Source organism: Emydura macquarii, unplaced genomic scaffold, assembly GCF_026122565.2.
Source record: "Emydura macquarii macquarii isolate MOO-44397 ecotype Brisbane River unplaced genomic scaffold, CSIRO-AGI_Emac_v2 contig_3451, whole genome shotgun sequence".
NCBI lineage: Eukaryota > Metazoa > Chordata > Testudines > Chelidae > Emydura > Emydura macquarii.
The window spans coordinates 744,662-758,247 of NW_027133588.1; the positions used below are offsets into that span (position 1 = coordinate 744,662).

At 47.6% G+C, this 13,586-nt stretch overlaps 1 protein-coding gene across 2 annotated transcripts; it reads right to left on the bottom strand.

Annotated features, from left to right (window-relative positions):
• Positions 1-1,000: 1,000 nt before the first annotated feature.
• On the bottom strand, positions 1,001-11,600 carry FAM219B (family with sequence similarity 219 member B). 2 transcript variants are annotated; one of them, XM_067534799.1, is made up of 6 exons: positions 11,490-11,600; positions 9,902-10,001; positions 7,907-7,997; positions 6,723-6,800; positions 5,989-6,037; positions 1,001-5,079 (listed from the first exon to the last, which is right to left on the bottom strand). In XM_067534799.1, the coding sequence occupies exons 1-6, from the start codon at positions 11,559-11,561 to the stop codon at positions 4,924-4,926; spliced, it is 546 nt and encodes a 181-aa protein (XP_067390900.1). In that variant the 5' UTR covers positions 11,562-11,600; the 3' UTR covers positions 1,001-4,923. The 2 variants fall into 2 exon arrangements, with proteins under 2 accessions (XP_067390900.1, XP_067390899.1); XM_067534798.1 differs by having other exon boundaries at positions 1,001-5,082.
• Between the last annotated feature and the right edge of the window lie 1,986 nt (positions 11,601-13,586).

Genomic DNA, 13,586 nt, shown 5'->3' on the forward strand with positions numbered 1-13,586 from the left:
CATTGTATTGGTTAGCCATGACTCCCATGTTCACACACTAGAGCTACCAGTTATATAGGGCCAAGGTTTCTACAGCCAGTCACCCTGTCCCAGCAAGACTGTGATACTACCAAGCCTGCTGCTATTTCAGTGTGCCTACAGCAATAGCGATTACCTGCGTGTAAGAGGGGCAGCTGGTTGGTATGAACTGGCTGGCTTACCCTTTCTGGTGCCCATTGATGTCATTTTTGGTGGGAAGCAACCAGGTGTCATTCCACAGCACCAACCCTTGGTGCTAATGTTAAGCATAGCTTAGGCTTGAATTTGTTCACATCTTAATGGCACTCCCATCATGTAAACTTGAACTGCCTTTGGCCCTGGTGTGGTGACTAGGTCAGGCAGCAGCAGTGACACCAGTATTAAAGAATTCACTTCAGTTTTCCAACCCCAGAATGACCTGCTGAGAACACATCGGCTGCAGCACTAAATTCAGAGCGGGCTGGTGCTATGATAACTCCACCAATGGGAATTTAATTCTTGCTCTCTTACCTGCTCCTGTTGCTTATTTCAATCTTTTAGCCATGGAGACCTAGCCCATGCTCCCTCTCTTCAGTTCCTTGGTGAGGGGAGGGATTTCATCTATTGGTGAATCTACATTACAGGGATAAGTACTTTCTCTTAATGCCTTAGGACCCAGTCAGTTACATGGCACCTAACACCACTCTAGGGAAATGATGCCCCCTTTGTTTGGCTTTAAAGAAAAATTCCTATTTTGATCAAATATTTTAGGCACCGCCTCTGTTGAGAGAGGAATGCAGTGTGTGTTGTACAACAAAGCTGATTACTTGTTAATTGACTTGATTCATTCTGGGTGGTGGACCAGCTGCTTTTCAGGGGAGGGCACAGGCACGGGAAAAGAAAGCTGAATGCGTTACACACGAAGTGAACCCAAGAAGAAGCTATCCTGAGGCATAAGCTGTATTTATGAACCAGTGGTGAGTGAGACTTTTCTTCCAGCACACCTGACTGTGCTAGTTTGACTTGTCTACCATGTGCTGCTCTAACGAGCTATAAATCCATTTAGCAGGGTGGCATGGGTGGGGCAGCAGTGACACCCTTGCAGTGTGGTTTGTCAACAACTAGGGTATGGTATATTCATGGACTGGAATGCTGTAACATCATAAAAAGGAGCAAATAAAGAGTCACTGCAGAAGACAAGCCCTGGGTGCAGCCTGCACTTTATTTCAAAATGGGTACTAGGAAGAAGCCAGACTGTGCCTGCAACCCCTGGCAGGAGGAGGGCATGCCCTCACCAAGACCAAAGCTCTGAGCCGTCCCCCATCCACCACCTTCATGCCAGTCATAAATAGTTCTCATGAGACCTAAGCCTGGCTGAATTCTGTCCAGTTCTCCATTAAAAGTCAACCAGGAATCCCTTCAATTGCACCATGAACTGTGAGACTACTCCCAGCTATAGCAAGACCACACCACTTGTGTAACGTAAGATCATGTTTAATATAAACAAACACTTCCCTTGAGCAGGAATCTATAAAACTTTGTCAGATGGTTCTCTGTGCAATACTTAAGACATTCGATTTCTTTAGAAGCTGATTGTCCTCTGCGTATCACAGCAGGATTGATTTAAGGCAGCTTTTTGACCTCATGCCAGATAGACTCCCTCAGCTTCTGTCCCACACCCACACACACAATGACCTGCTCATAACTTAACCTAGAGGTTCTGAACTAAAGGCTGCTTCATGTCCACAACTCCTTTGTATTGTCTTGACAGTTGAACAAGCACCATTAAAGCATGTTTGACCTAGACCAGAACTGAGATTAACTTTTAGCTAAAACAGCTCACTGCAATTGACCGGGAAAGTCTACCTTCTACAGCAAAAGGATCTGTAATTCAGGCCCTGAGATTTAGCAGGAAAGGGCACAGCATTCTGTTCCAACTCCCTTTCTAAACAACTGAAAGGCAAGTAGGAGATTAAGCACAGAACAGTTCCACCCACCCACACCTTTCAGGCCACTGTCCTAATGTGAGTGAACCTGTGCTGATGGGGAAGTGGATCTCCATAGCCCTAAGTACAATAGCAAGGCAGCCCAGTTGGTGTGCCCTAGCATTAGAAGTTCCATGAAATCACACTGTTACAAGTTCTCTAAGTTCCTTTATTCAACTGTGGGGATCAGGAAAGTGTGCCACTGAAAGCAGCCAGAGCCAGCCAGCTTCTGGGCCCAGCGTGTACAGGTACTTACCGAGCAAACCTCTCCTTAAGGAGCAGATGTAAACAGAATGGGCTCAATTGTACTGGTCTGGGACCAGCCAACTGAAAAAAGGTCACAAGGGGAGACAACTCAAGACACTTCACATATACATTTAATCAGCTTCAATCTGTCAGAGACAGAAAGAGCCTCAGCAACAGATTGTTGACATGTGCCATCCAAGATTTTCACATCAAGGCATCCTGTCCTTGAGGCCCCTATTACAGGCAGGAGTCATTCTAGCACTGCAGGGCATTGAGATCTGTCACCCAAGCCCACATGCCCTCTAGGGTGCAGTATTAGTGTCAGACTATGCTCAGTCTCCAAGCTCTACAGTGACCAAAAGGCAACAGTAACATGGAAATTGTTCCCTCCTTTGACCCTGACACCACATTCCAGACAAGAATGTGGAATCACTGCACACTGCTGAATACTAATGAAGACACGGTAGGAGGGGCAGGGCTAGAACAGCAGTGGTGCAGAGACTACACCCCAGAGCTCAAAGCCTCCGTCAGTCAGAGAATATCTAACCAGCAGAAAAAACCAACATTTGAATATAAACCAAACAGTCCTTCAAGGGTTGCCATAGCATCATCATCTCTACATAAACCAGATCACTACAAGGAATTACTGTTAGTGTGCACAGTAAACCGATGTCAGGGAAGTCACAGTTTTGGTTGCTCCTCTTGTCCAGGAGGGCAAAGAATTAACAATGGAACTGAAACTAACTAATGCTGAGCATTGTGGGAAGAGGATCAGAATCTTCAAGCTACTTAGATGCAGGTTGTTTTTTAAAAAAGAGTAAACTTCCTTCATTTTTAGGACAAAGACCAAATCCCTCTTTATGAATTTTGTCCTCTTAAAGTCATTTCATTGTATCATAAAGCTCTAAGAAATCACATCGGCACAATGGATATTTCAGGACTGTTTCAACCACCCACCAACCCTGGAATTGGCCCACAAAAAAAAGAAAAAAACAGGACGGGAAGCAATTGTATGCCATGATGCACAGATTCATAGTGAGCAGCACAAGACTCTGTCCTGATTTTGTATTTTTGTAACTAAAAAGTTAGCAGCCAAATTCACACTAAGATCTCTCACTTCTAAATTCAGACCTTCCATGGCAGAGTAACCCCAGAGTAAAATCTGCTGTAATGACCTAGTCAGAAGTACTTAAAACTCACAAGTTAGTAATGGAAATTGACACGCCTTGCAGAGATGTTAGCAGTGCTTCTATATAATGCCATGTGCCACTGGTCCAGTCAGACAACCTGAAACCAGTCACCTGATTAATCACATCAGATACATGGAAAGTAGAGTGCTCGCAGAAGGGGGCATGGCAATCTTTAGCCGACACAGCCTCTGAATCTCTCAAACAAAGCAGCTCAAGGCTCTGCCCACACCTGCCTTAACCTTCATCTCTCCCACACCCAGTCACAGTGCCGTGCTCGCCTCAGTACTCAAAAGGAGCAGCAAGCTTTGGTTTCGATCACTATGTGTAGACTTCGTTCAAACCAAACCCAGCAGCAATTACCGATGTCATTACACACATGACTAACTAGACATTTATTAGGCAGTCCTCCTCCTCCATTAACCTCTGCTGTCCCCAGAGGAATTCCAGCTCCACTAGCCTACCTCAGCCTCTCTGTCCTGGGGGCCCAGTGTTCAAGCCAGGACTAGTGAATACACTGAAGAAACTAAATAAAAAATGCAGATGGTTTGTTAGGTCACCTCCACAGAAGGGGGATTAAAGGCCAGGGCCTGAAGTTGCTTATGGGATATACCCATAAAGTGTAGTGCCTGGGCAGCAATGCTACCAACCAAGATCTCATAGCAGCTCTAATCACCTTGAAAGTCCCTGGACAAGGAGGGGGGAGGGGGGATTGTTTAAAAAAGACAGCTAACACTTTAGTTAAATAACAAAAACAGCCAGTTAAAGAGATGAACTCCAAAGAATGAAATCAAATCATTTGAGATCCCGGAGGACTAACAAAACGTGGGCAAATGCAATCAAAGCATTCAAGAGCCTTTCAAGTGGCTTATTTCAACATGGAAATACAAATTCCTTCTCTGTTCACCTGCGAGATCACGAGTTCAGAGTCTGAAGTATTCTCTGTAAGGACATGACTACCACTGAAGACAGCACCAAACCCTGAACACCAGCCTCGGCAGATTAGGAAGAGGAAAGATTGTTTGCAAACACCCAAATGCATTCATTTGCAGTTCTCCAGCTCTCTAAATTAGAGAGTTTGTTATGTTACTGACTTGAGACCTTAACTGTTCTCTTTACAAACAGCTTTGGAGTTCTCCTTTAGGAGTGAGAATACCCACACGTTCTCTGTTCTCCCTCCTCCCCCAGCCAGCATGAAGCATCTTTCTATGCTCCATCACTGCACGAGGTGACCAGTTGCATCCAGGCAACCTGAATATCTACACATAATGTCTATGTATCACTCTATGTAACAAAAGTAGCTTTGGGATAATCAAATGTTGCTGCGCAACTCGAACAGGTGCCAATAGTGCAGCAATGGCAGCATCCAGTTCTCCACTCACTGAGCGTGTTTCAGTTTCTGCCAAAGTTCAGTGCTGAATGCAGTTGCCTCTCTCAGGCATCCTAATGTCCTAAGAAACAAGGTAGAAAGTGCTGGTCCTTGATAGGTAGCAGCTGCTGAGCAGTGCCTACAGGATTGTGCAGGAGAGAGACTCCCCGAAGCAACAGGGACAAGGTGAGGAGGCAACGGGTTTTGGGGGAATGAGATCTAGGTCCTCGTCATCCGGGATCTCATCTAGGTGGTACCCATCCTTCAGCAGCTGACGGCTCAGATCCTGGTTCACCTGCTGAGTGGGAGACAGAAGAGATAAGAACTCCTGAAGCAAGTCAGCTTATTGGGAACTCTGAAGCCCTCCACTGCTCCAACTCCAACAAAAAGATGCTATCTGATGTCTATCATACTGTCTCATGGTCGGGGTTGTAATTTGCAAGTTAATTTCATTTGCATTCTTATGATAGTCCCCCTTCCCCCTCATGAGCCAAGCAATCAAGGTGAGCCTGGTTAGAAGTGTGAGAAGAGGAAAGGGTTGATTTAAACTGAAAGGAACTTTTAAAACTAAGATCAAGTTGTAGGAAAAATACTGATTTAAACTAGAAGAGCCCCAACTTTCCTGATCACCAGCTCCAAGACAGCAGTTTCACAGAGGAAGCAACACCAGCTGAGCAGAGAAGGTGCACACTGGAGGACAGCACTTTAACTCCTGGACTACAGAAACTGATGAACACCACGCAGATCAGTTCTGAGGTTGCTCTCAAAGTCCTTTACAAAACTAAGCTTGGGACAAACTGCTTCAGGGTCTGGAAAGAGACAGGGTTTACATACCCAGGCCTAATAGGAATTTTTAACAGTATCAAATAAAACTGTGGTTGATTTTTTTTTTTTTTTTTTTTTAGGGGGGGAAGGAAAGTAGAATTAAGCATCCCCTTGCAGCTTTGGACATCTGAACAGCATTATGCTGTGGCAAGAGAATCAGATATTTGAAAATGACCAGTCTAGTTAACTGTCTAAGCTCAGTGAAGTGCAGAAACAGCATTAGAGGAGTAAAGTAAACTACACTCCACATACTGAACTCTTTGCCATCAAGTACGTGGCAACTGGACAAAGGGGATAGTTGGGGTAGGGCAGGATGAGAATGGATCCATGTGAATCATAAGGGGTTGGGAGATATAGCAAGAAAACACCCTGGACTTGCCTCCGCAGAGGAGTAACCGGAAGAACATCTTGATTCCAGCTCCCCATCACTAAGAAAAGAATGCAACAGTTAGGGTAAGCAAGAGAATGTGTGATGTGAACTGACTGCTGCATCAAGCTCAGTCAGAGGGCTGTACATGAGTCTGGGAGAGCATGCGCCCCGACCTCCCCACCCCCCACTACCTGAGCAAACAGACAAGGGAATCTTTGAAATGAGGGAGCCGAGGGCAGCTCCTGGGGATTGAGGGGAGAATGGCTTTGTACATTTGCACTGCTAATGAGCATCTCAGCAGGGCCCTCAGCGTCAGCATAATCCTGCTAGGGGAGCAGAGCTGCATCACCCTCTCTAACTGGTGCCCGCATGAGTCTAGATTACAGGGCAGCAAGGGATCAATCTCAAAATGGGAATGGGATTTGCAACTCAGTCTGTTACCATGTCCAGATCCCTAGGGTCTGTACTGCTGGGGGCAAGCAGATCAGTCTCGAAGGTGACAAGTCAGACACTTTCCTTTACTCTACAGCCCCAGGTCAGCTCCCTTGACAAAAATGGACTTCTCCCCCTTTAGAAAACAATCTCCATATAAATAGAGGCTGGTGTAGCTAAGCCAGTTAGTTATGTGTGTCTTGAACAAAGTTTTGCTATGCAGTGGGCTCAGATCCACCAACTGGGCATCATTTAGTACCCCTGGGTACACCTACCTCAGGGCACCAAGCTGACGCACACAAAGCTCTCACCTGTCTGAATCAAGGGACACCAGGTTCTCATCTGCTGTCTGGCTGAGTGCCGCATAGCCCTTGTTAAATTTCACTGACCTGGAGAGAGGTGCACAAATGAGCCTGCAATGGACATCTAAATGGGGAAATGTGATCACAAATCTGACTGTCTGCTAGGCCAAGAGCACAGAATAGGAGGTATGGCAGTGGACACTAGAGATGTCCTCTCACCTTACTGCCTAGGTGTTGCTAATCTGAAGGAGGAAGACTCTCACCAGCCACTAAATGCCATGCCAGCTGGAAATTAACTCCATCTCCAACCCAAGGTGCTGCAATAAGTTTAGCTGATTAACTCCTCAAAGCCAGACTATCCCCCAGACTGAGAGGAGAAATATGTACCTTGTTAAAAGGATTTAGTGTTTGTGAATGTGCTGGATTGACAGCGCTAGTGCAGCATTTCCCAACCTTTTCAGGTTAGCAAGCCCTTACCCAAAGTCAGTTTTCCTGGCCCCTTGCTTTTACACTCTTATTTTTACAATACATGTATCAATGCTAACAATGATAAGCCTATATAATTTGTGTGTGTTTCAAGAGATCAACAGGAAATACTTGACCTTGAAGGGTAAGGGTATGCAGGGAGTGGGGGAAGTGACACTTTCTTTGCTTAGATTGTAATCATGTTTTCAATACTTTGTGACCCCTCTGGTTGCTTATTGTGACCCAACCCACCAGCTGAGTTGTTTTAGAATGATGTCCCCTGTTAAGCCGCAGAACAGTTACACCATGGGCAACAGTGCCACAAGCTTCCTTACGCTGCCCCTGGCCAACGAGCCTCATCCCTGACCTGGAGGGACCACTTCTACAAGCAAGAAGGCAGTTCAGCCTCTATGGTCCAGTCAGTCGTTTGCCTCTTAACTGAGGCTGTCACAACAAGGGGAGGGAAGGGAGGAGGTAGCACGCAATTAGTGAGAGGAGTGATCACTAGTTTGTGATGTGGACACACAGTGGGAACTGACCTGAGACACTAACTCATTTCATACATGCTGCTAACCTAAATCAGTCACTACACACCTGGGCTGTATTAGAATAAGTGACTTAGAGATGAAAGGCCCCATATCCTGCTCCTAAACCTCTGAGCCAGCCAGTCTCTCAAATATGCATTTGAAAATACATCTTGTCAACCGTCAAAAGAAATAGGCTCAAACCTCTTTGCTGCTGGCTTTGGTTGATGTAGAACGGTTGCCCCCAGCATGCCTTTCCTCCGCAGCACCGCCTTTGCCATTTCTCGATGCTTCTCTGAAACCCAAATAAGGATACTTACAACCCTGAACCCAGCTGACCTGTACTCCTGGGGCAAGTTGTCATAAGTCATCGCTAACAAGAGCGCAGCTGCTTTACAATGCCTTTCACGTGCAATATATGGTACAGAAACTCAGTTCCAACACGTCTATTCTTATCACTTTGATTGAAAGAGGCAGTTGATTTTGTTAGCCATGGAGTCAGACTGCACACTGCAGTGTCTTCCATTTGTTTAATTTAAAAGCCCCCTCCACCAGTCACATGTGCTTTAGTGCCAAACAATCTTAAGCACACAATCTGTTGACTAATGCCAACATTAGAAGCATCTCAACCACCATTAATCTACATGTCACCCTAAAAAATATCCACCACCGCTGCAAACACCTGGGGAAGCAGATTCGCCTTCAGGACTTAATATAAAGCCTTACAGAGCATCTGGCCAGGATGGGTGAGTGGTGGTGAAACAGGTTCCAGAGTCCAGAGCCCTCCAACAAGCACTCCCCATCTCCAATCTCCACATGTTCGAGTCTAGGGATGTCAGCAAAAGCACCTCAAGCTGACTTCTATTGCCAGTGCAGTATACAGGGCTCAGCTAGCCAGGACCCAACCTGTGTAAGGTTTTGCTGATCAGAGGCAATACCCTGAACTGCAGTCAAAAACCAAACAAGGAGCAGAGTCTGGAGAATTAGTGTGATGAGCTCCCTGCAGCTCAAGCTGCCCAGCAATCAGGCAGTAACATTCTCCACCATCTGTAACTCCTCAGTGCAGTTATCTAGCCTGGAAGTTACAAAGGGCAACCCTACAAGAGCCACATCATAGAGAAATGGTGTCAGTCACCTAGCCAGGTGGATATGAAAAGCACTTTTGGCCACAGATGTTTCTGGATTTTTAGGTGGCAATCAGGGGTTCAAAGCCCCCAGATTTGAAAGCCTTATGGTCAAATGGTGGGTAAAGCGATCAGTCATGTAGCCTAGGCCATCACCATAAGAGTTTCAAAATGCTTCCCCTATATTAAGGGCAGTCAAGTCCAGCTTTGATTTTATCTTAGGGGAAGTCTTGAGCTATTCTGTCCCATTCAAAATTATGATCCCTTCCTTATGAATCCAATAGCAATACCCTGGAGCCAGTCATGACAGAATCATGCAGTACCACTTGCCTAGAGCACGATAAAGGATGGAAGTTCTCTTTGTTTTAATACAATGATTTAGTGCCAGAAGTTTTGATCAAATTAAACAGAAGATCTAGTAGACTGTTTTTTATAAAGGGAAAGATCTAGGCTTTAACTTCTGATTTAAGGAGAATATTCTTTAGATGGAAAAAATTATGACCAAGCAGTGCAATGCATAACATGAACTCCCTCCTCCTCAGTGCAAGGTTTACAGCGTGAGGGGTCCATCAGTCTCTGCAGTGGGCCACTCATGTGCTTTTCTTTAAGCCATATTTTGAGCTAATATTGGGATGGGGAAAGGAGCCACACTGAGAGGTCTGGAGACAGAAAGCTTCATTCACAAAACAGGCATGGGACAGCCAGTGTCCTTCTGCCAGGCTGTCTACTAAAGACTGTCACCTGCCCTAGCACAACCACCTCCAAGGGAGGTAAGGGGAGTTTCAGACTCCATGACCCATTTCAGTCCCTGGCCTCTCTGCTGAAGCTGTCAATAACCATAGCAACTGCAATGGTAGAAAACCACAAAACGTCTACTAAGACCTGGATTAATTTCCAATTCATCTAATTTCACACAGGCTACCAGATGGTACAATTTACAGTTACTACTAACCTGGGCTGGAGTTGAACCATTAACTGGAGGTGAAATGCTCCATAACCCCCCCACCTCCCCGACTCCCAGATGGGATCTTACAAGGGAGATGGGGACTCCGTGGCAGCACAGGCCATCACTTACGCAGTTTGGCATGAATGGAGGGAGCTTTGGTCATGATGTACGGGCCCCTTTTTTCCACTGCATCAATCTCATTTGTCCTCTTGTTCTCCATCTGAGCCCGCTGGAGAGAAAACAAGTAAGAGCAGAGCCAGCCAACAAGCATCACTATGATACAAAGACAGTCAGTGAGACGCTGGCCAAGGTGTCTGCAGCTGTTTTCAGTATTTCTAGGGTACCCATCGCTGTAATAATATACTCAATCATCACAGTAACCTCCCGCCACAGCAATTCAAGACAGCTGAAAGGGGGAACCCTTACTCCCATCCAGATCCTGGGCTTGCTGTGGAACTGGAAAGATGGGAGAAGAGTGGGAACAGGGAGAAAGCCCATTCATAAATGAGGTTTTTGGAAGGTTTAATGTTAAATTAAAGACTACTTATATGGCTGTGATAAGAAGCTTCCCTGTAAATTTGTCTTCAACAAAAAAATATAGAAAAAGATTTCACAATTGCACAGTTCCCAAACCAACCATTCAAAAATATTTTTTTTTAAAAAAATCTAATGATTTTTAAGCCAATTTAGTGGTTGGGTTTTTTAGCCATTTTAAAGCATATCCCTACACTGATAAGAAAACTAAGCTTGTAGATCACTTTAAAAAAAAAAGAGAGAGATTATCATTTAATCACATGACTCCTGGACCAGGGCCTTAAGGAAAAAAACCCCAAATATTGTGAGATTTATTACAAAAATCATGAGTTAGCAACAAAAGGAAAAACTCTGCAAATAAAACAATAAAAAGGAAGTAGAGAGACACTTGGAAAGGTAACACTTATAAATCAGGCAATGCAGATGATAAGGTATCCTAGCGTACTAACGGAATAACAAGGTGGAGTGAGGAGTTTTGGCAGGGAGATACATCGAGACTTAGTGCTCACTGTGGTTTGTTATGCTAACTCCGAACACGCACGTGAGTGTCTCTGCCTAGGAGCGGGCTCGGAGAGAGACTGACGTTACCAAAGAGATGCTGCTGGATAATACTGACGGTTATTTACATTTGTGACGCGTCTCCCCAGTTTCATCCATGTCAATGTTCCGGTTTTGGTAATTACTGGGGGGGAATCAGACTAATTGTTCAATCGCAGTAGCGGCGAAAGGAGCCGCAGCGCGGCGGACGGGACGGGGAGGGGAAGGGAGGGCAGGGGACACCCCGGCGGGCGGCTCAGCGAGGTCCGACACTGGCCGAGCCCCGCTCCCGAGGGGACACGCCCCGCCGGACGCTCAGATCAAAACCCGGCCGGCGGCTGCCCGGGCCCGGAGAGGCGGGCGGAGGCGGGCGCGGGCGCCCCCACCGGGGAGACAGGAGCCCGGGACGCCCGCGAGCGAGGGACCCAGGCGGCTGCCCTGGGCGCGGCCGGAGGCGGAGGGTTTCTCGGGCCGGGCCAGGGGCAGGTGGTGAGGAGCGGCCCGGCCCGGGGAGGGCAGCGGAGCCCCAGCGCTGCGAACAGCGCGCCAGCCGGGGAGGGCCGCCCCGTGCGGTCGGTCGGTCAGGGCGGTGGTGGGGGAGGCCCCCGGCCGGACGCTCCCGTCAGGGCCCCCGGCGCCTCCTCACCATCCCGGCCCCGGCTCCGGGCTGGGCCGCGGGCGGCCGTCTCGCGCCACCGCCTCCATCCCCCGTCGCCATGGTCGCTGGCGGAGCGAGCCCCACCCCCTCGTTTGCATATTCACCTCATGAATAATTAACCCGCCGCCACCTCCCCTGATCTCATTGACGTAGGGTTCTGAAAGCGAGGCGGCCCCATCCGCTTGCACGCCTGAGTCCCGCCCTCCCCCACTCAAACCAATGCCTATTGGCTGCTGTGGGGTAAACAAGCCAATCCCAGATGATCAATCTCTTTCATCCGGAAATAGAGAGGCAACGTCCTCGCCCTAAACCCTCTCGAAAGCAAGGGGTGGGGAAAGACTAACACAACGACCTTCTATCCTCCTGGTGCTGTCTCTATAGTATGTCGCCCACGGGCGGGACAAGCGCGCTCCCTCCCGCGAGGCAGCAGGTGGCGCTGCTTCCCCAGTCCCCACCCCCCCCAGCCCGGAGCTGCACGCGGACATGTGCGCTGGGGATGAGAGCACGTGGCAGGATGGGCGGGGGAGGAGCCTTGCTGCTGCTTGGGGGCCCCGAGCGCAGCCGGGAAGTGCTGGGGCCGCCCGTGTGGTGCACACGTGGGTGGGGGCGGGGATGCATTCTGCACTAGGAGCTGCGTGGGCCGGGCCCTAACTGCAGAAGGGAGTGTGGTTAGCAGGGGGTGCTGGGCTGAGCGTCACAGCGGTTTATGGGCACAGCACCGAGGGGCCAGCACTTGCTGAGGGGCCAGCTCCTCGCAGCTTCTCTTCTGCAGTGCTGCCCTGCCCTGCCCTTCAGTCGCTAGCCAGCGGGGGCAGGCCGGGACTTTTAACACGAACAGCAGGCAGAGCCGGTCCTTCTCATACATTATAAAGTAGCACCAAGAAAGGGGGGAGGAGAAGAGTCCTCTAAGGGTGGCAGATCTCCATTGCACTACTCCAGCCTTCTCTCGGGGCACCACCCGCTCCTGGGCTACAGATACAGTCCGGCCCCTTCCCCCCCGCCACACACACACACTCTTCTAGGTTTCTCCCACAACACCCCACCACTTACATAGAAGGGAAGGAACCGCATCCATTCAGTCTGTGCTGGTCGTCTTAGTATAGTGCAAATCCCGAACAGCCCCCTCTCCTGCAGAGTTGGGCTTCCTTAAGGAACAGCCTAGGCTTCTCAGCCCATTTCCAGAAAGGTAGCCGGGGGAGGAAAGGAGAGAGACAATGGCTGACTGACTAGAGGAGAGCAGAGCTGCAAAAAGCCTACAGAAAGCTCAGAGTAGCATAAAAAACAATCGCATGCCCAAAGGGACAGTAACCTTATTGCAAGGAACAAGGAAAAGACGTTTCAACTCATGAAATGTGTCATAAGAAGTTTGAGATGTATGGGAAGAAAGACGTGATAGGCTAAAAGAGGCTGAATAAAGATGTAAAGAGATCTCATTTGTCTTCTCTAGGAAACCTGGTTAAACAGGATTGAAGAAGTTGTTAGCTGACAATGTTGATCATGACCAGAGGGAGTCTTTCCCCACCCTTCACACCAGTACTTCATTAGATTTCTGCAATAATGGATAAGTATTTTAATATTTTCTTTGCTATGAAAACTGCCATTAACAGACAGATGCATTTGTGTCTGACAGCTGAAAGGGTGGATTTTTATTTAACTAGCCCATGGTTCTGTTTCACACAATGGCTGAAGTGCCACTGAATGTGCATGATACCTAGTGGGCTTTGGCTGGTTAGGCTTTATAGCACCAAGGAAATTTACCCATGGTGCAATTTCCCAAGTGAATGCTGACAGAAGTTACATGCTCCTATAAACTCAAGCTCAGCTATGATACATTTTAAAAGAACCTACCAAAATGGACAGTCCATAATGCAGACAATTTTAACCTTAATCCTCTGAGGAAGGCTGGGGATCAGAAGGTTTGAAAGAAGGCTACTCAATTGTAGAAGTAAATAGGAGCAACATACAAACCCTTGTATGCCTGAGAGATCCTGAAACAAAGGCAAGGGTAGGATCTGTTTGTATATTACTTTTTTTTTTTTTTATCTCCTCTGCAACAAATGCTTTCCAAGAACATTACATCACATC

Coding starts and splice junctions, on each gene's coding strand:
- FAM219B (XM_067534798.1), bottom strand. CDS start 11,561: ATGGCGACGGGGGATGGAGGCGGTGGCGCGAGACGGCCGCCCGCGGCC. Junction 10,002..11,489: donor CCGGAGCCGGGGCCGGGATG/GTGAGGAGGCGC, acceptor TTTTCTCTCCAG/CGGGCTCAGATGGAGAACAA. Junction 7,998..9,901: donor CTCCATTCATGCCAAACTGC/GTAAGTGATGGC, acceptor TTTGGGTTTCAG/AGAAGCATCGAGAAATGGCA.